At 48.5% G+C, this 27,384-nt stretch overlaps 1 protein-coding gene across 1 annotated transcript in view; it reads left to right on the top strand.

The window, feature by feature from the left end:
• Window positions 1–2,708: 2,708 nt before the first annotated feature.
• LOC144497660 (uncharacterized) overlaps window positions 2,709–27,384 on the top strand; it is a 156,309-nt gene continuing 131,633 nt past the window's right edge. The window contains 2 exon segments of the mRNA XM_078219103.1: window positions 2,709–2,911; window positions 22,829–22,910. Of these exon segments, the coding sequence (XP_078075229.1) occupies window positions 2,863–2,911; window positions 22,829–22,910 (131 nt within the window). The 5' untranslated portion in view covers window positions 2,709–2,862.

Here is a 27,384-nt window from a genome sequence, read left to right as displayed (position 1 = left end):
CACGTTCCAAAAATGTGCAGGTTAGGTGGATTGGCCACGATAAACTGCTCCTTAATGCTCCAAGATGTGCCGGTTAGGTGGATTGGCCATGCTAAATTGCCTGTTAGTGTCAGGGGGAATTAGTGGGGTAAAAACATGGGGTTACGGTGATAGGAGCTGGGTGGGCTTGTTAACAGCGCAGGCCTAATGGGCCGAATGGTCTCCTTCTCCACTGTAGGGAAATCTATGATTCTATGAGGTATTGTAGACTATCAGTGGAGGCAGAAATGTATTTTAACCCCTATCTGTAACCCCATGGACCAGCAGATTACTCACACTACCATTGTTATTGTTTCCCTTCCAACACCTAGTGGTGCACACGGCAGAATTTCATCTGTTCAGGTAGTGAGGTGTTTTCCTGGAACAGGTCGCCAGTCTGTTACCAGAGGCTTATAGTTTGAGGGGTGCCACTCCACATCAAGCATGGCTGACCAGAAGTCTCTCCTGCCACCATTGTCATCTTAGAAAGATTTTCCAGGTGGATACTCAACTTGTTGGCCGCATTATGATCGTGCATTCCTTGGCCAACAGCAACAGTGAAAAAAACAGCAATATATTTACAACTCAGGCTGGCATGTGTCTGGGTGAGGAACTTGCAGGGTGTGGTGTTCCCATGCATCCGCTGCCATTCTCCCTCTAGGTTGTCAAGATTATGAACTTGGAAGATGCTGTTGAAGAGATACTCTCCACTTGCCTGGATGGGTGCAGCTCCAACAACTTTCAAGAAGCTTGACACCATCCAGGACAAAGCAGCCCACTTATTTGGCATCCTATCCACAAACATTCACTCCCTCCACCACCGACATGCAGTCACAGCAGTGTGTACCATCCACCAGATGGTACACACTGGGAGGCACGGTGGTGCAGTGGTTAGCACTGCTGCCTCACAGCAAGAGGGACCTGGGTTCAATTCCAACCTCGGGTCACTGTCTGTATGGAGTTGGCACGTTCTCTCCGTGTCTGCATGGGTTTCCTCTGGATGCTCCGGTTTCTTCCCAAAGATGTGCAGATTAGGTGGATTGGCCATGATAAATTGACCCTAGTGTGATTACGGGAATAGGGATCTGGGTGGGATTGTGATCAGTGCAGACTCGATGGTTCGAATGGCACTGCAGGGATTCTCCGATTCCAAAGGTATGCGGGTTCGGTAGATTGGCCATACTAAATTGCCCCTTAGTAAAGTAAAGCAAAGTTTATTTATTCACCACAAGTAAGGCTTACATTACACTGCAATGAAGTCACTGTGAAATTCCCCTGTGCCCCAAGATCTGGAGGTTAGGTGGATTGGCCATGGTAAATTGTCCCTCAGTGTAAAGGGGGTTAGCAGGGTAAATACCTGGGGTTACGGGGATAGGGCCTGGGGGGATTCACTGTCGCTGGGTCAAAATCCTGGAACTCCCACCCTTGCAGCACTGTGGGTGTACCCACTCTTCAGGGACTGCAGCGAGTTCAAGAAGGCAGCTCACCACCACATTTTCAAGGGGCAATTAGGGATGGGTAATAAATGCTGGTCTAGCCAGTGACGCCCTCATCCCAGAAATAAATTTTTAAAAATCTTGGTGCATACTGTACAATACATACTCACCTATACCTCATATGGTACCTGCACAGTGTGGACTGTAGCATTCGCTTTTAGCTGTCCAGATCACCAACAACATTTCCTGGTCCCCCCCCATGCCGACACTATAGTTAAGAAAGCCCACAAACGCCTCTACTTTCTCAGAAGACTAAGGAAATTTGGCCTGTCAGCTACGACTCTCACCAACTTTTATAGATGCACCATAGAAAGCATTCTTTCTGGTTGTATCGCAGCTTGGAATGGCTCCTGCTCTGCCAAAGGCCGCAAGAAGCTACAAAAGGTCGTGAATGTAGCCCAATCCATCACGCAAACCAGCCTCCCATCCATTGACTCCGTCTACACTTCCCGCTGTCTTGGAAAAGCAGCCAGCATAATTAAGGACCCCACGCACCCACAACATTCTCTCTTCCACCAACTTCCATTGGGAAAAAGATACTAAAGTCTGAGATCACGTACCAACCGACTCAAGAACAGCTTCTTCCCTGCTGCTGTCAGACTTTTGAATGGACCTACCTCGCATTAAGTTGATCTGTCTCGACACCCTAGCTATGACTGTAACACTACATTCTGCACTCTCTCCTTTCCCTCTCTATGAATGGTATGCTTTGGCTGTATAGCGCGCAAGAAACAACACTTTTCACTGTATACTAATACATGTGACAATAATAAATCAAATCACTTATTGGACAATAGTTAGCCTGTATACTGCACTTCACACACACATGTATCCAGAGCTTTATCACATTCTCATGACATGACAAAATGTGGATTGCGTTTAGAGGGCAGTGATTGTAATTCTGGACAAACAATCGCCCGGCAAATAGCACGCAACCAGGTCTCAGTGAGTGGGATCAGTGGCCAGCTAATGGTTTATTTTAGTTTTGATTAGAGAGGTCCCTGTGCCCTGGTCTGGGTAATTGTGTCTGTGAGTGAGGCATGGATAAGTTTCCTCCTCTCTAACCCACAGGCTGCTCACTCACACACTCACTCCAGCCTGGGCTGCGTTTGGCAGTTTTCCAGGAACAGTCTCTGGGATCGCTTCCTTTAAGCTGCTTGGCCCCAGTCGCATTCGCTCTCAGACACACACACACGGTGCCTCTGGGGCTGTAACCCGGGGATCTATCCTGCTCATTCTCGGAGCTCCGTGCGGATTTTCTTTGCTGGGATTTGATTTATTTATTGGTGTTTTCAATGTTTCTCTGGATGAATCTTTCCGAGCTGCTGGAAGTCTTTTGACGCGAGGGATGGTGCACCTGCTGGGAATTCTCCTGCTGATTCTGCCAAGCTCTCAAGGTGGGAAGGACACACATTCAGATATACAGATAGACACACACACACACAGATATACAGATAGACACACACAGATATACAGATAGACACACACACACAGATAGACACACACAGATATACAGATAGACACACAGAGATAGACACACACAGATATACAGATAGACACACACAGAGATAGACACACACACACACACACACACACAGATATATATACACACACACAGATATACAGATAGACACACACACACACACACAGATAGACACACGCAGATATACAGATAGACACACACAGATATACAGATAGACACACACACACATATACAGATAGACACACACAGATATACAGATAGACACACAGATATACAGATAGACACACACACACAGATAGACACACACAGATATACAGATAGACACAGACACACACATATACAGATAGACACACACAGACACACAGATATATACACACACACAGATAGACACACACACAGACACACAGATATACACACACACACAGATATACAGATAGACACACACACTCACACACACACATATACAGATAGACACACACACACAGATAGATACACACAGATATACAGATAGATACACACACACACAGATAGACACACACACAGATATACAGATAGACACACACACATACACACACACACACATACACACACACACACACAGATAGACACACACACAAACACAGACACATATAGACACACACACAGATATACAGATAGATACACATACATACACATAGATAGACACACACACATATACAGATAGACACACACAGATATACAGATAGATACACACAGACATACACACAGATATACAAATAGACACGCACACAGATAGACACACACGATAGACACACACACGCACAGACGCACATACACAGATAGACGCACACACACACACAGATAGACACACACACAGATAGACACACACCCACAGACAGACACAGATAGACACATACACAGACAGACACACAGACAGACTCACACACAGACACATGCAGATAGACATGCACTCACACCCACAGATAGACACATACACAGAGAGAAATACACTCGAAAATACACAAATAGAGACACACAGACAGAGATGCACAGATAGACACAGGCAACACACACCCTCATAAACAGACACATAGACAAACACACAGTCAGACACACGCACAGACAGACGCACATAGACAAACGCACAGTCACACATGCTCAGATAGACACATAGGCAATCTAATACTGTCATACAGAGACAAACATACAAACACACAAACTGACAGAGACGCCAGGCAAACACACACATACGTAGAGACACCCACATGGAGACACAGCCACACATAACTGCAGACAAACATACATTTATCGGCACAGACACAGAGGGACACAAACAGACAGAGAGAGATACTCAGGGATTGACACAGGCACACGCACAGACAAACATAGTGACACACACATACACACATATATACAGACACCGAGCCACACAGACAGACACACATACACACATATATACAGACACCGAGCCACACAGACAGACACACATACACACATATATACAGACACCGAGCCACACAGACAGACACACGTACACACAGTGACATATACAAAAAAACAGTCTCAGAATCAAACACATTGGAAATATTGGAAATTTCAGTAACTTGGTGAGGTTGTCAATTTCACAAAGCGACATGTCGGTTTCATGAATGGAGCAGCGGCAAGCTGGCAATCTGAATAACATGGTGATTTCCCAGGTTGAGCGCTGGTCTGTTTCAGAAATGTGAACAGGAAGGGTTGCATTGTAAACCGTAAGCGGCGTTAATGTTTATCCTCAGGGTAATCCCAGTCGAATATTTAACTGGGAGTTGTGGGATGTGGGGGGGATTGTAAAGTCAGCACAGATATCATAAGCAAACTCAGGTCTCTGGAAACCCACCGGGACAATGTTAACTACCTGCCTGTGTGACCCTGTCCACACGTCCAAATCTGTGTGGATATAAGTGCTGGGTACAAACTCCATCCATCTGGGGTGCTGGGGACAGTTTTTCTTTTTAAGGGTGTGTCAACTCCGATTCTTACAACAAAATACAGTTTTGTTCCAATCCATTTGTCCATTCGCATGTGTATGAATCAGGGCGGGTCTTACCCAGGATGTGTGGGTTGTGCACCGGTTGTGGTCTTAGGGACTGATGGAAAAAACGATCGCAGTTTATTTATTTCATTTATTTATTTGTGTCACCAGCAGGCTTACATTAACACTGCAATAAAGTTACTGTGAAAATACCCTAGTCGCCACACTCCGGCGTCTGTTCGGGTGGAATCATAGAATCCCTACAGTGCAGAAGGAGGCTATTCGGCCCATCGAGTCTGCACCGACCACAATCCCACCCAGGCCCTATCCCCACAGCCCCATGCAGTTACCTGAGCTAGTCCCCCTGACACTAAGGGGCAATTTAGCTCAGTCAATGCATCTAACCAGCACGTCTTTCAGAGCACCCGGAGTAAACCCACGCAGATACGGGGAGAACGTGCAGACTCCGCACAGACAGTGACCCAAGCTGGGAATCGAACCTGGGTTCCTGGCGCTGTGAGGCAGCAGTGCTGACCACTGTGCCACAGTTACATGTGCCTTTGCAGGTTTGTGTGGATGTGGAATGTAACTTCCATTACTGGACAGAGTATATGTGCTTTCTTCAGTTAATGAACTAAACTAAATCGACCGACTGTGGGGCTAATGAACAATGCAACTGCTTTAGTGGTATGAACAGAATGGCCGAGTAAAATTAAAACATCAGAACAAAATTTGATTAAAGGGATCGGTGATGCACCTCAGTCCCCGCACTGCCCACTGGGTGTGGAAGGCCTCAGTGGTGCCCCTACTGTGTATGTGTGTGTGTTTATATGCATGTGTGTGTGTGCGTATGTGTGTGCGTGAGTCCAGAGAAAGATAGAAACATGAGCTGCCTTTGGAACCAGATTCAACCACAAACCAAACCCTCAAACCACTGTTCATTGTTTGCACGTCAGGAGCAGGGCAAAAAGACCATCTGGATTTGGAATACTGTGAGTGAGCGGCACGGTGGCACTGTGGTTAGCACTGCTGCCTCACAGCGCCAGGGACCCGGGTTCGCTTCCCGGCTTGGGTCACTGTCTGCGGAGTCTGCGGGTTCTCTCCACGTCTGCGTGGGTTTCCTCCGGGTGCTCCAGTTTCCTCCCACAGTCCGAAAGACGTGCTGGTTAGGTGCATTGGCTGTGCTAAGTGTTCCCTCAGTGTACCCTAACAGGCGCCGGAGTGTGGCGACTAGAGGATTATCACAGTTACTTCATTGCAGTGTTAATGTAAGCCCACTTGTGCCACTAATAAATAAACTTTAAACTTTAAAAGTTTAAATTTTGGGCTCCTTATCTAAGGAAGGATGTGCTGGCCTTGGAAAGGGTCCAGCAGAGGTTCACGAGAATGATCCAGGGAATGCAAAGCTTGACGTATGAGGAGCGTTAGAGGTCTCTGGCTCTGAACTCGAAGGGGTTTAGAAGGATGAGGGGAGATCTCATTGATACTTTCAGAATACTGAGAGGCCTGGGTAGAGTGGACGTGGGGAAGATGTTTCCATTAGTAGGAGAGACGAGGATCCGAGGGCACAGCCTCAGAGTACAGGGACGACCCTTTTAGAACCGAGATGAGGAGGAATGCCTTCGGGCAGAGGGTGGTGAATCTGTGGAATTCATTGCCACAGAAGGCTGTGGAGGCCGGGTCATTGAGTGTATTTAATACAGAAATAGATCGGTTCTTGATTGGTAAGGGGATCAAAGGTTACAGGAAAAAGGCAGGAGAGTGGGGATGAGAAACATGTCAGCCATGATTGAATGGCAGTGCAGACTCAATGGGCCGAATGGCCTAATTCTGCTCCTATACCTTATGGTTCATGGTCTTATGAATTTGGGCATTGGATTTTATTTCTAGGGGATAGAATTGAAAAGTAGTAAGACTCTGCTGAACTTGCATGGAACCTTGTTCAGGCCAGTCCACTACGGTACTGATAACAGTCTACCAGCTATGTTAAGTTAAAAAAGAAGACATTGGAGGGACTGCTAAGAATGAATAAGAACTACGATACCAGAAAGCCAGAGAGCTGCACCTATCTGAAAACAAACAGTCCGGGTGTCTTCTCTCTTGAAAAAAAGAAGGGTGAGGGTGACCTAATGGAGGTCCTAGACATTCTGAAAGGTTTTGATAGGAAGGACACAGTGGGAATGTTTCCTCTTGTGGGGAAGCTTGTGACCAGAGATTTTTTTTAACCAAGGTTTCCAATAGGGAATTCAGAACAGAAACATTCTTTACGCAGAGTGTGGTGAGGATGTGGGTCTTTAGTGTGCAGTGCGCTGGTGAGTGAGTTTGTAGATAAGGGTAGATTGGGCTGGGTTGCCACAATGCACCTTTCTTCTTATTGTTCATTCTTGCAGGCGTCACTGTCAAGGCTGGTATTGATTGTCTGCTGCCTTTGAGAAGGCTTTCCTGTTCAACTCACATCGTAGAATCATAGAATCCTTACAGTGGAGGCAGAGGCCCTTCGGGTCTGCACTGACTTTCCGACAGAGCATCCCACCCAGGCCCTATCCCCGTAACCCCATGTATTTACCCCTCTAATCCACCTAACCTACACATCTGAGGACACGAAGGGACAATTTACCATGGCCAATCCACCTCACCTATACATCTTTGGACACTAAGCGGCAATTTAGCATGGCCAATTCACCTAAGCTGTACATCTTTGGACACTAAGGGGCAATTTAGCATGGCCAATCCACCTAACCCACACATTGTTGAACTCTGAGAGGAAACCGGAGTACCTGGAGGAAGGCCACGAGGACATGGGGGAGAATATGCAAACTCTACACAGTCACCTAAGACTGGAATTGAAGGTCGAAATTGCTAACCAATATGATGCAGCCCACATTGTGAAGGCACTCCCACCACACTGTTAGCTAGGCAGATCTAGAAACTTGGCCCAGCCGGTTTACATGGGCAAGTTCGAACAATGTTTGGCTTGGAAAGGTAAGCTGGAGGTTACGTCGTTCCCATGCACAAAGTGGCCTCCTCCTTTGAGGTAGAGGAGACTGATTGGCTTGAAGGGTGCAGTGGCAGGAGCCTTAGGGAGTTGCTGCAGTGTCTTTTGTGGATGGCACACACTGCTGCAATGTTGCGTCGGTGACGGAAGAAGTAGACGTGGGTTTCCTCTGGGTGCTCCGGTTTCCTCCCACAGTCCAATCAGGTTAGGTAGATTGGCCATGCTAAATTGTCCCTTGGTGTCCCAGGATGTGGCAGTTAGATGGATTCGCCATGTTGAATGCATTGGGTTGCGGGGATAGGGTGGGTGGGAGGGCTTGGGTAGGATGCTTTTTGAAACAATCATAAAATCCCTGCAGCTCAGAAGCAGGCCATTTGGCCCATCGAGATTGTTTTATTCATTCGTGGGACATGGGCGTCGCTGGCTGGCCAGCATTTATTGCCCATCTCTAGTTGCCCAAGGGCAGTTGAGAGTCAACCACATTGCTGTGGCTCTGGAGTCAATAGTAGGCCAGACCGGGTAAGGACGGCAGATTTCCTTCCCTAAAGGACATTAGTGAACCAGATGGGCTTTTCTGACAATCGACATGATCATCAGCAGATTCTTAATTCCAGATTTTTTTTATTGAATTCAAATTCCACCATCTGCCGTGGCGGGATTCGAACCCGGGTCCCCAGAACATTAGCTGAGCTTCTGAATTAATAGTCTAGCCATAATACCACTAGGCCATTGCCTTGCCACTGCACTGGCTCTCCAAAGGTGCCTCTTGCCCAGACTCTATCACTGTAACCCCAGGTGTAAAGTGGCGCGGGCAGGGTACCGATCAAGTGGGCTGCATCGTCCCGCATGGTGTTTCTCTGAGAGAATCTGCAGCTGTTGTGGTTGAATAGCTAGATTGGGCCGACTTGATAAGATCATGGGTGGACTGCTCCGGTGACTATTGATAAGCGGCAGCACGGCCTCTCAGTCAGAAAGCAGGAGAACACTAGAGGAAGAAGACTTGTGTTCTAAGCGAGTCCCCTCAGGCCTATGGGTGGTTAATGGGATTGTAGGTCGGAGTCTCAACAGTATAATGGACCATTCTTTAGCAATCTGCGAATGTTTGTATGGGATAAGGCTCGCAGGATGGGGAGTGTTTTACTCACTTCCTCCTCTTGTTCTTATTTTGTCCAGTAAATTAAGTCACATATCCTCCACTACATCAATCCTTAAAAAAACACATGCCAAGTGGGACAATTTTGTTGTTCTGGAAATCTAATCAGGAAGATTTCGATGAATAACACTCTTTTTTTTAACCTTCCCCGCGAGATTCTTGTCTTGCATTGGTGTGGCTTTGAGAATATCTGGACATTAAAAGGGAGTAACAGAAAACATTAACTGAGAGGCTTGCTGTGAACTGGGTGTGTGCAAAATATGGTCAGCGATTACTGGAAGGGGCAGAAACTAAATAAAAACGATGTTCATCCCCTCTTCCCCCTCTCCCTTTGCCCTCCCATTGGTCTCCACGCCTCTCACTGTCCCACCCTGCTCTCACGGGTGGCACAGTGGCACAGCGGTTAGCACTGCTGCTTCACAGCGCCAGGGACCCGGGTTCAATTCCGGCCTCAGGCCACTGTCTGTGGGGAGTTTGCACGTTCTCCCCCGTGTCTGCATGGGTTTCCTCCGGGTGCTCCGGTTTCCTCCCACGCTCCGAAGATGTGCGGGTTAGGTTGATTGGCCGTGCTAAATTGCCCCTTAGTGTCTGGGGGATTAGCGGGGTAAATATGTGGGGTTACGGGGATAGGGCCTGGATGGAATTGTTGTCGCTGCAGGCTTGATGGGCCGAATGACCTCCTTCTGCACTGTAGGGATTCTGTGGATATCCCAGCCCGCTCTCACCATCCCCAGGTGGAGAAGGTAGTCAAGAAGGCATACGGCATGCTTGCCTTCATTGGTTGGGGCGTTGAGTTTAAAAATTGGCAAGTCATGTTGCAGCTTGATAGCTTTATAGAGCCTTAGTTAGGCCGCATTTGGAATACAGTGTTCACTTCTGGTCGCCACATGAACAAAAGGATGTGGAGGCTTTGGAGAGGATACAGATAAGATTTACCAGGATGTTGCCTGGTATGGAGGGCATTAGCTATGAGGAGAGGTTGGAGAAACTTGGTTTGTTCTCACTGGAACGACGGAGGTTGAGGGGCGATCTGATAAAAGTCTATAAGATTATGAGAGGCATGGACAGAGTGGATAGTCAGAAGCTTTTTCCCAGGGTGGAAGAGTCAATTACTAGGGGGCATAGGTTTAAGGTGAGAGGGGCAAGATTTAAAGGAGATGTACGAGGCAGGTTTTTTACCCAGAGGGTGGTGGGTGCCTGGAACTCGCTGCTGAGGGAGGGAGTGGAAGCAGAAACGATGGTGACTTTTAAGGGGCATCTTGACAAATACATGAATAGGATGGGAATAGAGGGATATGGTCCCTGGAAGAGTAGGGGGTTTAGTTCAGTTGGGCAGCATGGTCGGTATAGGTTTGGAGGGCCGAAGGGCCTGTTCCTGTGCTGTAACTTTCTTTGTTCTTTGTTCTGTATACCCACACTCCATCCCAGCCCGCTCTACAGAATTACCCCTTCAGCCTCTCCACCTCCAGTACTTTAAAACCATGAAGCTTACTCTTCAACCAAATTCCCAGTCTACCCTCCTGATATTTGTCTCTCCTGGGGGCCTGACCTTTTTTTTCATAAATCATAGAATCCCTACAGCGCAGGAGGCCATTCGCCCCATTGAGTCTGCACCAATTCTCCAACTGAGCGGCACGGTGGCACAGTGGTTAGCACTGCTGCCTCACAGTGCCAGAGACCTGAGTTCAATTCCGGCCTTAAGAGACTGGGTGGAGTTTGCATGTTCTCCCCGTGTCTGCGTGGGTTTCCTCCGGGTGCTCCGGTTTCCTCCCACAGTCCAAAGATGTGTGGGTTAGGTTGATTGGCCATTCTAAATTGACCCAAGTGTCTGGGGGATTAGTGGGGCAAATAGGTGGGCTTACGGGGATAGGGCCTGGGTGGGATTGTTGTTGGTGCAGGCTTGATGGGCCGAATGTCTGTGTGGGGTTTGCACATTCTCTCCATGTCTGAGTGGGTCTCCACTGGGTGCTCCAGTTCCTCCTACAGTCCAGAGATGGGTTGGCTGTGCTAAATTTCCCCTTAGTGTCCAAAGAGGTGAAGGGTGGGTGGATCAGCCATGGTAACTGCACAGGTAAGATGCTCTTTCGGAGAGTCAGCACAGACTCTATGGGTTGAAGGACCTCCTTCAGCAGTGCACGGATTTGATGAAAGGGGGAAGGCCTGAGGAGTGAAAGAAAGAGAGTGAGGGGCGGCACGGTGGCACAGCAGTTAGCACTGCTGCCTCACAGCGTCAGGGACCCGGGTTCAATTCCGGCTTTGGGTCACTGTCTGTGGAGTTTGCACATTCTCCCTGTGTTTGCGTGGGTTTCCTCCCACAGTCCAAACATGTGCAGATTAGGTGGATTGGCCATGCTAAATTGACCCTCATGTCAGGGGGATTAGCTAGGATAAATATGTGGGGTTACGGGAATAGGGCCTGAGTGGGAATGTGGTCGGTGCAGACTCGATGGGCTGAATGGCCTCCTTCTGCACTGTAGGATTCTATGATTCTAAAGCTGGAGGAGGGAAAAAAGATCTGCGGGGAAGATAAGCTTTACATGGAGTTAAACCAAAAGAGAAAATGCTGGAAAATCTCGGCAGGTCTGGCAGCATCTGTAAGGGGAGAAAAGAGCTGATGTTTCGAGTCCAGATGACCTTTTGTCAAAGCTGAGTTACATGGAGTTATGTAGCTTGCAAGCAGTGCCAATCAGGGGAGATGGTAGTACAGTGGTACGATCACTGGTTAGCAACCCCAAGGCCCAGGCTAAGGCTGCGAGGACATGGCTTCACACGCCATCGGGGCAGCTGAAGGAATTCAAATTCATTGAATAAACCTGGACTAAACCTAGCTCAGTAATGGTGACCATAACAACCATCACTGATTGTTGTAAAAACCCATCTGGTTCACTAATGACCTTTAGGGAAGGAAATCTGTCGTCCTTACCTGGCCTACATGTGACTCCAGAGCCACAGCAATGTGGTTGACCCTGAAATGCCCTCTGGAGTGGCCTGGCAAACCACTCAGTTCAAAGGAAGGGCATCAAGGGCCTTGCCAATAATGCCAACATCACCAAGAAAGAATGAAGAAAAGGAATTTAACCTCACTCGCGTATATGCTCCAATAGAGCCTCCTCCTTCCCTGTGTCATCTAACCCTATTAGTTCATCGAAACTATTCATCTCAACCACTCCCTGTGGTTGGTGAACTCCACATTCTCATCACTCCCTGGGTGAGGAGTATTCTCCTGAATTCCGCGTTGAATTGGAGTTTTAAGTTTATTTATTAGTGTCACAAGTAGGCTTTACATTAACATTGCAATGAAGTTCCTGTGAAAATCCCTTAGTCGCCACACTCCGGCGCCTGTTCGGGTACACTGAGGGAGAATTTGGCACGGCCAATGCGCCCTAATCAGCACGTCTTTCGGACTGTGGGAGGAAACCGGAGCACCCGGAGGAAACCCACGCAGACACACGGAGAACTTGCAGACTCCACACAGACACTAAGGGGCATTTTTTTTACCATGGCTAATCTCCCTAACCTTCACATCCTTGGACACTAAGAGGCAATTTAGCACGGCCAAAGCATCTAACCGGCACGCCTTTCAGACTGTGGGAGGAAACCGGAGCACCTGGAGGAAACCCATGCAAACACGGGGGAGAATGTGCAAACTCCACATAGTGACCCAAACCGGGAATCGAACCCGGATCCCTGGCGCTGTGTGGCAGCAGTGCTAACCACTGTGCCACCGTGCCGCCCGAGGTTCAGTGCTCTTAGTCAAGCCCTTGCCATACAGCACTGATGCCACGAGCCCTCCTTGCTGATACTGGCTCTGAGTGCTGAGTGCCTGGTTGCTGGATATTTGCCAGCCCTGAGTCTGTCCCCAGCCTGAGGCCCGGCTCTTGACTACTCGTCCCAAGTCTGGCCCCTTGTCCCTTTCCCACGCTCAGAGCAGACACTGGTATTTCCCAGTCAACTAACCTTCCACAGAGAGAATGGCTGATCTCACCCTTTTTACCCACAGTAACTGTCCCTGACTGGAGCCTGGCAGTGACACTGTACACACACACACGCAAACATGTACCCTGAGTGCATTCTTCCCAAACCTAGCATGTACTGACGTGACGATGGGAAAGCCACACTGTGCTGAGAATTACAGCAACATATTAGATTCAGTCACTGAGTGCAGCAATAATGAACAAGCTGGCTTTTCACATATACATTCCATTTCCATCCTATGTCCTGTAGAAGGAGACAGACAATGACAGAATTGTGAGCCTTCCTTCACAGCAACTTATAGAGGCATACAATACAGCAACTGGCAGAGTCTGTACTTGTATACTAGCCCTGCATTGTACAGGGACACAGTGTGTTACATACAGGAACTGGCAGAGTCTGAACTTGTATACGAGCCCTGCATTGTACAGGCGCACTGTGTGTTACATACAGGAACTGGCAGAGTCTGAACTTGTATACGAGCCCTGCATTGTACAGGCGCACTGTGTGTTACATACAGGAACTGGCAGAGTCTGTACTTGTATATTGAACCCTGCACTGTACAGGGACACAGAGAATATATTAGAGTCCCATTGAGATTCTGCAATGAGTCCTGTACAATACATAGACAGAGATTGTACCTATGGTCTCTGTTACAGATCTATTTATATTCTAGGCTGAACTGTGCACAATACAAGTGGGAGAGAATATGTACTGCAACATACGATGAGAAAGAAGTTGCAGTTCTATTTGAGCTGGTAGCACACTCACCTCTTTATTTTTTTTCTTTCGTGGAATGTGATTTGATTTGATCTGATTTATTATTGTCACATGGATTGGCTTACAGTGAAAAGTACTGTTTCTTGCACGCTATACAGACAAAGCATATGTACATAGAGAAGGAAAGGAGAGAGTGCGGAATGTAGTGTTACAGTCATAGCTAGGGTGTAGAGAAAGAACGTTAATGCGAGATAGGTCCATTCAAAAGTCTGATGGCAACAGGGAAGAAGCTGTTCTTGAGTCGGTTGGTACGTGACCTCAGACTTTTGTATCTTTTTCCTGATGGAAGAGGTGGAAGAGAGAATGTCCGGGGTGCGTGGGGTCCTCAATTATGCTGGCTGCTTTGTCGAGGCAGCGGGAAGTGTAGGCAGATTCAATGGATGGGAGGCTGGTTTGCGTGATGGATTGGGCTACATTCACGACCTTTTGTAGTTTCTTGTGGTCTTGGGCAGAGCAGGAGCCATACCAAGCTGTGATACAACCAGAAAGAATGCTTTCTATGGTGCATCTGTAAAAGTTGGTGAGAGTCGTAGCTGACATGCTGAATTTCCTCAGTCTTCTGAGAAAGTAGAGGCGTTGGTGGGCTTTCTTAACTATAGTGTCGGCATGGGGGGACCAGGAGAGGTTGTTGGTGATATTGTTAGCAAGGCTAGCGTTTGTTACCCTTCCCTAATTGCCCTTGAACTGAGTGGCAGTTAAGAGTCAACCACAGTGCCGTGCGTCTGGAGTCACATGCAGGCCAGATCGGCAGATTTCATTCCCTGAAAGACGCTTGTGAACCAGATGGGTCTTTACGACAATCGACATTTTATTGGATTCAAACGTCACCATCTGCCATGGTGGGATTTGAACCTGGGTCGCCGGGACAGCATCCTGGTTCTCTGCGGTACTAGTTGAGCGACAATACCATGACACCACTTCATCACAAGGTTTCTGAGTTCAAATCCCATTCTGGGGGGAAATCTGGGCACAAAAATCTATGTTAAGTTTGTTTGTTTATTAGTGTCACAAGTAGCTTATATTAACACTGCAATGAAGTTACAGTGCAAATCCCGAGTTGACACTCCAATGCAGTACTGTGGAAGCACGGCACTGTCGAAGGTGTCTTTTTAGAGGTTAAACTGAGATCCCTGCTTGGATGGTTGTCAAAGATCCCATGGCCCTATTTGAAAGAAAAGCAATGATGCTGGCCCCAGTGCCCTGGCCAGTATTTATCCCTCAGTCAACATCACAAGGGTCAGATTCGCTGGATGTGAATCACTGTTTGTGGGGGATCGCTGAGACATTTTAACTGTTACGTTTCCTACAGTGAGTGCACTTCAATTTGTACCTCATTGGGTTACAAAATGCTTTAAGATGTCCAGTGGCTGTGAAAGTTGCTGTGCAAATGAAACCCTTTGCTTCAATGATATCAATTTTTTGTTAGTTTAGTTATGAGTTTCACCAGTAGGCTCACATTAACACTGCAATGGAGTTACTGTGAAAATCCCCCAGTCGCCACACTCCGGTGCCTGTTCGGTACACTGAGGGAGAATTTAGTATGTCCAATGTACCTACCCAGCACGCCTTTCGGAGGAAACCCACGCAGACACGGGGAGAACGTACAGACAGTGACCCAAGCCAGGAATCGAACCCCGGTCCCTGGCCCTGTGAGGCAGCAGTGCTAACCACCGTGCCACCGTGCCGCCAGGGTAAGTCACAGCTGTGAGGGAGTGACCGACTGGTTTAAATTGCCCGAACCTTCACGAAAAAAAAGAAGCTCAGGCATTGTGGTTACGATGCACCACTCAGAAGGATGTTTAGCTCCCCAGACTGTCGTGTGGAAGTTGAGAGGGGACTTTATCCACCCAGCATGTTGTACCCATTGAAACATTTATCCAGCACTGCACAGGCTCCAGATAAGAGCTCCTTTGAAGCCACCCAGACATTGATTAGCCTGCAACACTGAGCTCATTAGCCCTGTTTGGGACAGGATAATGAGCCTGATTATATGTGCGTGCACAACATGGTCACAGGGATCGGAGGATACCAGCTGGGAAGTCAGCGGGTGAACTGATAATCATGTGTCTGTAGCTTTGCCAGTTTACCAATCCCAGCTAAGGCAGCAGGAAGGTATATTTATATCTTACCTTTCATGACCTTAGTTATGCTTCGCAACCAATCAAACACTAATGTAGGGAACTTCAAACAAAGCCAGTTTAATGGATAGCAGGGGAGAGCTGGTTAAGTCTTAATTGGATAAATAGAGTGAAAGTTAAAATGGGTAAATGAACAGCGGGAAACATTTGAAGAGAGAATGCCTTTATTAGCCGAGGCATTGAATATATTAGCTTGGGGGAATTAGCTCAAATCATAGAGTGTTTGCTTAACATGTGAGAGGTAGTGAGATCGATGCCCATATTCTCCATTTTGATTTTAGGGCAGCACGGTGGCACAGTGGTTAGCACTGCTGCCTCACAGCGCCAGGGACCTAGGTTCGATTCCTGGCTTGATCACTGTCTGTGTGGAGTTTGCACGTTCTCCCCGTGTCTGCGTGAGTTTCCTCTGGGTGCTCCGATTTCCTCCCACAGTCCAAAGATGTGTTGGTTAGGGTGCATTGGCCAGGATAAATTCTCCCCCGGTGTACGCGAACAGGCGCCAGACTGTGGCGACTAGGGGATTTTCACAATAACTTCATTGCAGTGTTAATATAAGCCTACTTGTGACTAATAAATAAAAACGTTAAAAAAAGAGCAGGGATGGCTACGATGGAGTTGTATAAAATGCCCATTAGGCCACAGCTGGAGTACTGTGTGCAGTTCTGGTCGCCACACTATGGGAAGGATGTGATTGCACTCGAGAGGGTGCAGAGGAGATTCACCAGGATGCTGCCTGGGATGGAGGGTTTCAGCTATGAGGAGAGGCTGGTTAGACTGGGGTTGTTTTCCTTGGAGCACAGAAAGCTGAGGGGGACATGATTGAGGTGCACACAATTCTGAGGGATATAGAAAGGGTGGATAAGAAGGAACTTTTCCTCTTAGTAGAGGGATTAATAACCAGGAGGCATTGATTTAAGGTAAGGGGCAGGAGATTGAGAGGAGAATTGAGCAAAAACCTTTTCACCCAGAGGGTGGTGGAAATTTGAGACTTGTTGCCTGAAAGGGTGGTAGAGCTGGGAACCCTCACAACATTTAAGTAGCATTTAAATGAGGACTTGAAATGCCAAAGCTTCTGAGCAAGTGCTGGAAAATGGGATTAGAATGGTGTTTGAGGGCCAGCACAGACCTGATGGGCCAAAGGACTTCTTTCTGTAAAACTATAAACCTGTGACAAATCCATTTCATTAAAGAACAAAAACTGGACAAGATTAATCCATGGTTTACTCAGGAAGCGGAGGATAGTATTAGATTAAAAGAAGAGGGTTTACAATGTTGCAGGAATAAACCCCGATGGAGTTTAGAAGGATGAGAGAGGGGATCTGATTGAGGTATAAAATTCTAAAAGGGATTGATCAAGTAAATGTAGACCAAATTGTGGAGCGATCGAGCAGAGGTCACAGGTGTAGGCTGAGAGGCAGTAGATTTAAAACTGAGATGAGGAGGAACTACTTCCCGCAGAGGATGGTGAATTTGTGGAACTCGCTGCCCCAGAGCACGGTGGAGTCTGAATCGTTGAATGGTTTCAAGAAGGGGATAGATGTAGTTCTAATTTTAAAAATGAGTAAAAGGGATATGGGGAACGGGTGGGGAGGTGGATTTGGGAGCGTGAAGAGATCAGCCACGGTCTGGTTGAATGGCAAAGCAGGCTCCAAGATCTGAGTGAATGGCAGAGCAGGTGCAAAGGGCTGAATTGCCTACTTAGACCACAAGATATAGGAGCAGAATTAGGCCATTCAGCCCATCGAGTCCGCTCCTCCATTCAATCATGGCTGATATGTTTCTCATCCCCATTCTCCTGCCTTCTCCCCGTAACCCTTGATCCCCTTATTGATCAAGAACCTATCTATCTCTGTCTTAAAGACACTCAATGACTCGGCCCCCATATCCCTCCATGGCAATGAGTTCCACAGATTCACCACCCTCTGGCTGAAGAAATTCCTCCTCATCTCGGTTTTAAAGGATTGTCCCTTCACCCTGAGGCTGTGCCCTCTGGTTCTAGGCTCTCCCACGAGTGGAAACATCCTCTCCACATCCACTCTGTCTAGGCCTCTGAGTATTCTGTCAGTTTCAATTAGATCCCCCCATCATCCTTGTAAACTCCATCGAGTACACATCCAGAGTCCGCAACCGCTCCTCATATGACAAACCCTTCATCCTGGGATCATTCTTGTGAATCTCCTCTGGACTCCCGCCAAGGCCAGCACATCCTTCCTTTAGCTATGGGGCACAAAACTGCTCACAATATTTCAGATGCTCCAGTTCCTAATTCCTATGTTCCTCGCGTTGGCAATATTTTAGATATCAGGAGAAAAGCTACCAAAATGGATAAAAAGTGAAAGAAAATAGGAGAACCAGTAAGTGCTTGGAGTTGATAAGCTGCCCCATGAGAGAGTTAATACTGTGCACAAGATTGAGGATCATGGAGTTGGGGTAATTTGAAAAATATATTCTTTCATGCGGTGTGGGTGTTGGTGGCCAGGCCAGCATTTGATGGCCTAGCCACCAATTGCCCTCGAACCGAGTCACTCACTGGGGGCCATTTTCAGAGGGCATTTAAGAGTCAACCACTCAACTATGGGGTTGGGCGTCACATGTAGGCCAGACTGGATAATGATGGCATATTTCGTTCCCTAAAGGGACATTAGTGAACCAGATGGGTTTTTATGGCAATCATTTCAGGACCGGAATTCTCCGGCCGTTCACGCCGGTGGGATTCTCCAGTCCTGCCGGCAGCGGACCCCCGCCCGCGGGTTTCCCAAGGGCGTGGAGTGACTTCAATGGGAATTCCCATCGACAGAGACGGGCCCAGAGAATTCTGCCGCTAGCAAACAACTCGCCACCTCCCGCCGGCGGGAAACGCACGACTGGGAGGCCGGAGAACCTCACCCAGGGGTCACTATTATTGTGAGCAGTGTTTTAATTCCAGCTCGTTAGTTGAATTGAACTCTTGCCCCCAGAGCATTAGCCTGGATTACTAGGCCCGAGATATTGCCATCTCCTCCTATTGGTCAGCATGAACAGAACATTGGTTAATAGACAGGAAGCAAAGTCTAGGGTCAAAGGAGACATTCTCAAATTGGCGTACAAATGGGCCCAGTGCTGGGGCCTTACAATCCATATTAATGACTTAGACAATTTAGCCAGGAGTTTCCAGCCCAAAGTCAACGGACTTCTGGCTGGTCCGTCGAATTTTCCATTCCATCCTCAACAGGAAAATCCTGGCCAGAGAAGAGTAATGTGTCTAAGCTAATTAGTGAAACAAAGCTAGGTGGGAATGTAGGCTGTGAGGAGGACACAAGGAGACTGCAAAGAGATATTGTCAGGTTAAGTGAGTGAGCAACAAGGTGCCGGATGGAGTATGAGGAAGGGTAGTGTGAGGCTACTTCCTTTTGACATAGGAAAAGTGATTTTTTTTTAAAAAAGGCTTAAAGCTAAATGGGGTTGGTCAGAGGGACTTGTACGTAGAATCCCGACAGTGCAGAAGGAAGCCATTCGGCCTATCGAGTCTGTACCAATCACAATCCCACCTCAGACCCGATCCCCACAAATTTACCCCGCTAATCCCTCTCACCTACACATCCCGAGATATTAAGGGGCAATTTACCACTGCCAATCCACCAAACCTGCACATCTTTGGACTGTGGGAGGAAACCGGAGCACCCGGAAGAAACCCAGGTATGGGGGAGAACGTGCAAACTCCACATAGTCATCCGAGGCCGGAATTGAACCCGGGTCCCTGGTGCTGTGAGACAGCAACGCTAACCATGCCACCGTGCCGCCCAATGCCACCCTTGCTACAATTAGAATAGAATAGAATAGAATAGAATCCCTACAGTGCAGAAGGAGGCCATTCGGCCCATCGAGTCTGCACCGACCACAATCCCACCCAGGCCCTACCCCCACATATTTTACCCGCTAATCCCTCTAACCTACACATCTCAGGACTCTAAAGGGCAATTTTTAACCTGGCCAATCAACCTAACTCGCACATCTTTGGACTGTGGGAGGAAACCGGAGCACCCGGAGGAAACCCACGCAGACACGAGGAGAATGTGCAAACTCCACACAGACAGTGACCCGAGCTGGGAATCGAACCCGGGACCCTGGAGCTGTGAAGCAGCAGTGCTAACCACTGTGCTACCGTGCCGCCCCCAGGGTTCTGGTGAGAGCACACCGGGAGTATGGTGTACAGTTTTGGTCTCCATATCTAAGGAAGGGTTTACCAACCTTGGGGGCCGAACATCAGTGTTTCACTAGATTGGTTGCTGAACAAGTTGCCTTTCGGTGAGCGGCTGAGGCTATTGGGTCTATGCCCTCTGACACTCAACAGAACGAGAGGTGATCTCGATGAAACTGTTGGTGGAACTCCCTCTGTAATAGTCATCTTTATCAAGCAAATCCCTCTTCAATGGGGATCCTGATTGGAGTCTCCTTTAAAGGGGCCAACATCACAAAGATCTCCTTTTGAAGAGTCGCTGATTGGGGTTATCACTGTGCGTACCACCAGATGGTACAAACATTAAAGCTTCTAGTTACACTTAGTGCTGGGGCTGGGACTTTGATATTGCTGAGAGTATATTGTTTTGAGAGTATTTGATCTCGCAAGTTCATTGAGTTGAGATTGCTTGTAATTCAGCTGAACACTAGTTCCCCGTTACCAAGCACCCTTTATTGTGTACCAAGAACGAGACCACTCCCATGACTCACAGCTAAGCAGAGCAACACCTCGGGACTGACAGCACACATTTAAAATTCCCCGCTCAATGTTTGCTGTTGAGTGAGCCGCTACCTTCTCAGTAAGGGTCCTCCACAAAGCCCTCGGAGAAATCGATTATCAATCCTCACATGGCCTTTTGTGGCCATCACAACAGTACTAAGTTTTTAGCTCTCAAGTTTTTTAAAAGTTTATTTATTAGCGTCACAAGTAGGCTGACATTAACACTGCAATGAAGTTACTATGAAAATCCCCGAGTCGTTACACTCCGGCATCTGTTCGGGTTGCACTGAGGGAGAATTTAGCACAGCCAATACACCTAATCAGCACATCTTTCGGACTGTGGGAGGAAACCGAAGCACCCGGAAGAAACCCATGCAGACACGGGGAGAACATACAGACTCCGCACAGACAGTGACCCAAGTCAGGAATTGCACTTATTAAATCTGCCACAGTGCGATTCAAACTCGGGTTACCAGAACATTAGCTACGTTTCAGAGCACGGTCTCTGAAACCGCAGGTCTAACCGAACGCAAGCAAGGCTGTAAGGGAGGGATGGTCATGACTTTTTAAAATCATTATTCTTGGTACATGGGCATCACTGGCTGGGCCAGCATTGACTGCCCATTCCTAGTTGCACGAGGGCAGTTGAAAGTCAACCACATTGCTGTGGCTCTGGAGTCACATGTCAGCCAGACCGGGTAACAATGGTAGATTTCCTTCCCTAAAGGACATTAGTGAAGTAGATGGGTTTTTCCAACAATCGGCAATGGTTTCGTGGTCATCAGTAGATTCTTAATTTGAGATTTTTTTTATTGAATTCAAATTCCACCATCTGCCGTGGTGGGATTCGAACCCGGGTTCCCAGAACATTAGCTGAGTTTCTGGATGAATTGTCCAGCGATAAGACCACTAGGCCGTCGCCTCACCATATTACCCTGCTTCTCTGGATTACTAGTCCAGCGGCAATACTATTACTCCACCACCTCCCCCAGTGAACCCCCTTCATAATACTGACTCCAATACTAGTATATCCTTCAAAATATAAGGAGGCCATTTGTGTCAAATATGTATCATCAATTTGTCTGTATAGTGCGCAAGGAACTATACTTTTCACTGTATACTAATACGTGTGACAATAATTTGATTTTGATTTGATTTAATATTGTCCCATGTATTAACACACAGTGAAAAGTATTGTTTCTTGCACGCTATACAGGCAAAGCATACCGTTCATAGAGAAGAAAACAAGAGAGTGCAGAATGTAGTGTTACAGTCATAGCTAGGGTGTAAAGAAAGATCAACTTAATGCAATGTAGGTCCATTCAAAAGTCTGACAACAGCAGGGAAGAAGCTGTCCTTGAGTCAGTTGGGACTTTTGCATTTTTTTCCCGACGGAAGAAGCTGGAAGAGAGAATATCCGGGGTGCGTGGGGTCCTTAATTATGTTGGCTGTTTTGCCGAGGCAGCGGGAAGTGCAGACAGAGTCAATGGATGGGAGGCCGGTTTGCGTGATGGATTGGGCTACATTCACGACCTTTTGTAGTTTCTTGCGGTCTTGGGCAGAGCAGGAGCCAGACCAAGCTGTGATACAACCAGAAAGAATGCTTTCTATGGTGCATCTGTAAAAGTTGGTGAGAGTCGTAGCTGACATGCCAAATTTCCTTTGTCTTCTGAGAAAGTAGAGGCGTTGGTGGGCTAATAAATCAAATCAAAAAAACTCGGGTACACTGAGGGAGAATTTGGCACAACCAATGCACATAACCAGCATGTCTTTCGGACTGTGGGAGGAAACCGGAGCGCCCGGAGGAAACCTATGCGGACACGGGGAGAGTGTGCAGACCCAGCACAGACAGTGATCCAAGCCGGGAATTGAACCTGGATCTCTGGTGTTGCAAGGCAGCAGTGCTAACCACCATGCAACACAGTGAGGGGGGGGGGGGGGGGAGGGTTTCAGTGGCTGTTGAATATTGGGGGAGTTGTTTCACACAGTGCATTGGGCACTTTAACTCTTTGGGGGCTGGTTCAGTTGATGTCCTGTCGGTTAATCTCATTCTCTGACTCGCTTCCATTTTTTCCACCTCCAGGTTTGAAATGTTTAGATGCTGTGGCTCCTTGTCTTAACGGTGGGAGCTGCCAGTCGCTCAGTAACGGGACCGCAACTTGTCTGTAAGTAAGGCAGTGTCACAGTCATGGGAAAAGTGGCTGAATTGAGAGGGTGTCACAGAGAGAGTCAGCACAGTCAACCTGGGTTTCTTGTGTCCATTTAACTCCATCCCGTCGAAAGCGCCCCACTCCCGCTGCGAGAGTTCATACATAGAGAGCAACTGTAAAGTTAAAGTAAGGTTTATTTATCTATTAGTGTCACAAATCGGCTTACATTAACACTGCGGTGAAGTTACTGTGAAAATCCCCTGGTCGCCACACTCCAGTACAGGTACACTGAGGGAGAATTTAACATGGCCAATGCACCTAACCAGCACATCTCTCAGACTGTGGGAGGAAACCGGAGCACCCGGAGGAAACCCATGCAGACACGGGGAGAACATGCAAACTCTGCGCAGTCACCCAAGCTGGGAATCGAACCCAAGTCCCTGGCGCTGTGAGTCGGCAGTGTTAACCACTGTGCCACCGTGCCACCCTGAAGGGCATTGAGAAAATGTTGTGTGTAAATTTTCAGACAGGCTTTACCACTCTGTACTTTTCCCCCTGTTACCCAACAAGCTCCTCGCAACCATCACCTTGGATCCACCCAATATAACCATTCCTCTCCTCCTCTGTTAACTCAAACCTGCCTCGTCACCCTCGAGCCTGTAACCCTCACCCTCCAATTGCCTACTATCCCCTCTCAGCCGACGCCTGCTACTATCCCTGTGCCCACCACTGTCCATGATTCCCCCGCCGAACCCCCCACCCATTATCTGTGATCTCCCCCATGAGACTGCCTACTACCAGGACATGAGTCTCAACCTGTTACCTGTATGCACCCCACTTCCTCCCTCGCACTGTGGCCATTCTGTCCACTGCCCAGTGCCCTCAGTTACACCCCCAGCGCTCCACCATTGATCAGCGCCAACCCTGCCCTTTTGGACCATCCCCCACCATCTGTGCCTTGAAACATGCCACCACTGCCCCCACCCACCTCTGCGCCCCAAGCACTCCCACCTAACTACAATCCCCACACCCCCCTCCGTCCAACTACACCCTCCCAACCCCGCCACTCCCCCCCCGCCGCACCCCCCCCATCCCACTCACAGGGCCCCTACACCCGACCTGCAAAACCTTTCCCCTCCTCCCACATCCCTCAGCCACCGCCTCCCCTCCTGGCTCTGCCCCTGCGGCGGATTGCCTCCCTCTCACTGCCGACCTCCCTTCCCCTTAGTCTACACCCCACCAGCCAACCACTGAACATCGGTCATTCATAAGACCATAAGACATAGGAGCAGAATTAGGCCACTCGGCCCATCGAGTCTGTTCCGCCATTCAATCATGACTGGTATTTTTCTCATCCCCATTCTCCTGCCTTTTCCCCATAACACCTGATCCCCTTATTAATCAAGAACCTATCTATCTCTGTCTTAAAGACACTCGATGACCTGGCCTCCACAGCCTTCTGCGGCAAAGAGTTCCACAGATTCACCACTCTCTGGCTGAAGAAATTCCTCCTCATCTCTGTTCTAAAGGATCGTTCCTTTAGCCTGAGGTTGTGCCCTCTGGTTCTAGTTTTTCCTAATAGTGTTAACATCCTCTCCACGTCCACTCTCTCCAGGCCTCGCAGTATCCTGTAAGTTTCAATAAGATCCCCCCGTCATCCTTCCAAACTCCAATGAGCACAGACCCAGAGTCCTCAACCGTTCCTCATATGATCGATGAGGGGAAACTCACTGCCTACACATTCCAAATCCAGCAAACTGTCTGGCTCACTCGCTGCACTCCACTTAACACGCAGTTATAAATCTGGGATGCTGATTGCCCGATAACGTAACTGGGAAAGGGAACTTCATTCTGGTGAGCTGAACTATCAATGAGCTTGGGTGATATAAAAACATAGAAACATAGAAGATAGGAGCAGGATGAGGCCATTTGGCCCTTCGAGCCTGCTACACCATTCATCACGATCATGGCTGATCGTCCAACTCAATAGCCTAATCCTGCTTTCTCCCCATAACCTTTGATCCCATTTGCCCCAATTGCTATATCCAGCCGCCTCTTGAATAGATGGAGTGTTTTGGCATCAACTACTTCCTTTGGCAATGAATTCCACAGGCTCAAAACTCCTTGGGTGAAGAAATGTCTCCGTATCTCTGTCCTAAACAGTCTACTCGAATCCTCAGACTGTCACCCCTGGTTCTGGACTCCCCCACCATCAGCTACACCGTCCCTGCATCTACCATGTCTAGTGCTGTTAGAATTTATGAGCTTCAATGAGATCCTCCCTTATTTGTCTGAGGTGCAGATTGCTGCACTGTCAGAGGGTCAGTACTGAGGGAGTACTGCACTGCCAGAGGGTCAGTGCTGAGGGAGTGCTGCACTGTCAGAGGGTCAGTACTGAGGGAGTGCTGCACTGTCAGAGGGTCAGTACTGAGGGAGTGCCACACTGTCAGAGGGTCAGTACTGAGGGAGTGCCGCACTGTCAGAGGGTCAGTGCTGAGGGAGTGCCGCACTGTCAGAGGGTCAGTGCTGAGGGAGTGCTGCACTGTCAGATGGTCAGTACTGAGGGAGTGCCGCACTGTCAGAGGGTCAGTACTGAGGGAGTGCTGCACTGCCAGAGGGTCAGTACTGAGGGAGTGCTGCACTGTCAGAGGGTCAGTACTGAGGGAGTGCTGCACTGCCAGAGGGTCAGTACTGAGGGAGTGCCGCACTGTCAGAGGGTCAGTACTGAGAGAGTGCTGCGCTGTCAGAGGGTCAGTGCTGAGGGAGTACCACACTGTCAGAGGGTCAGTGCTGAGGGAGTGCTGCACTGCCAGAGGGTCAGTACTGAGGGAGTGCTGCACTGTCAGAGGGTCAGTGCTGAGGGAGTGCTGCACTGCCAGAGGGTCAGTACTGAGGGAGTGCTGCACTGTCAGAGGGTCAGTACTGAGGGAGTGCTGCACTGTCAGAGGGTCAGTGCTGAGGAAGTGCTGCGCTGTCAGAGGGTCAGTGCTGAGGGAGTGCCGCACTGTCAGAGGGTCAGTGCTGAGGGAGTACCACACTGTCAGAGGGTCAGTATTGAGCAATTGCCGCCCTATCAAAGGGTCAGCGCTGCGGGAGTGCCACACTGTCATACGGTCAGTACTGAAGAAGTGCGGCACTGTCAGAGGGTCAGTATTAAGGGAGTGCCGCATTGTCAGAGGTGATCTCTGCCGGATGTGACACAAAACCAAGGATCTATCTCTCCCTTTCAATTTTGTGTGAAAGATCCCATGGTTCTACTTCGAAGTAAGAAATCTCACACCAGGTTAAAGTCCAACAGGTTTATCTGGTAGCACAAGCCTCTAGCTTTCGGAGCGCTGCTCCTTCATCAGGTGAGTGGGAATTCTGTTCACAAACAGGGCATATAAAGACACAAACTCAATTTACAAAATAATGGTTGGAATGCGAGTCTTTACAGGTAATCAAGTCTTAAAGGTACAGACAATGTGAGTGGAGAGAGCATTAAGCACAGGTTAAAGAGATGTGTATTGTCTCCAGCCAGGACAGTTAGTGAGATTTTGCAAGCTCAGGCAAGTCGTGGGGGTTACAGATAGTGTGACATGAACCCAAGATCCCGGTTGAGGCCTTCCTCATGTGTGCGGAACTTGGCTATCAGTCTCTGCTCAGTGACTCTGCATTGTCATGTGTCGTGTAAGCTGCCTTGGAGAACGCTTACCCGAAGATCAGAGACCGAATGCCCGTGACCGCTGAAGTGTTATCCAACAGGAAGAGAACACTCTTGCCTGGTGATTGTCGAGTGGTGTTCATTCATCCGTTGTCGCAGCGTCTGTATGGTTTCCCCAATGTACCATGCCTCGGGACATCCTTTTCTGCAGCGTATCAGGTAGACAACGTTGGCCGAGTTGCAAGAGTATGTACCGTGTACCTGGTGGATGGTGTTCTCACATGAGATGATGGCATCCGTGTCGATGATCCGGCACGTCTTGCAGAGGTTGCTGTGGCAGGGTTGTGTGGTGTCGTGGTCACTGTTCTCCTGAAGGCTGGGTAGTTTGCTGCAGACAATGGTCGTTTGAGGTTGTGGGGATGGCCTTGGCGAGATGTTCGTCTTCATCAATGACATGTTGAAGGCTCCGGAAAAGATGTCATAGCTTCTCTGCTCCGGGGAAGTACTGGACGACGAAGGGTATTCTGTCTGCCGTGTCCCGTGTTTGTCTTCTGAGGAGGTCGGTGCGGTTTTTCGCTGTGGCGCGTCGGAATTGTCGATCGATGAGTCGAGCGCCATATCCTGTTCTTATGAGGGCATCTTTCAGCATCTGGAGGTGTCCATTGCGATCCTCCTCATCCGAGCAGATCCTGTGTATTCGGAGGGCTTGTCCGTAGGGGATGGCTTCTTTAACGTGTTTGGGGTGGAAGCTGGAGAAGTGGAGCATCGTGAGGTTATTCGTGGGCTTGCGGACGTTACGACAACGGATGAATGAAGACTGCTCGACAATCACCAGGCAAGAGTGTT

Source organism: Mustelus asterias, chromosome 8 (genome assembly GCF_964213995.1).
Source record: "Mustelus asterias chromosome 8, sMusAst1.hap1.1, whole genome shotgun sequence".
Classification (NCBI taxonomy): Eukaryota; Metazoa; Chordata; class Chondrichthyes; order Carcharhiniformes; family Triakidae; genus Mustelus; species Mustelus asterias.
The sequence above is the reverse complement of the archived record's forward strand: the minus strand, read 5'-3'. Positions and strand labels throughout refer to the sequence as shown.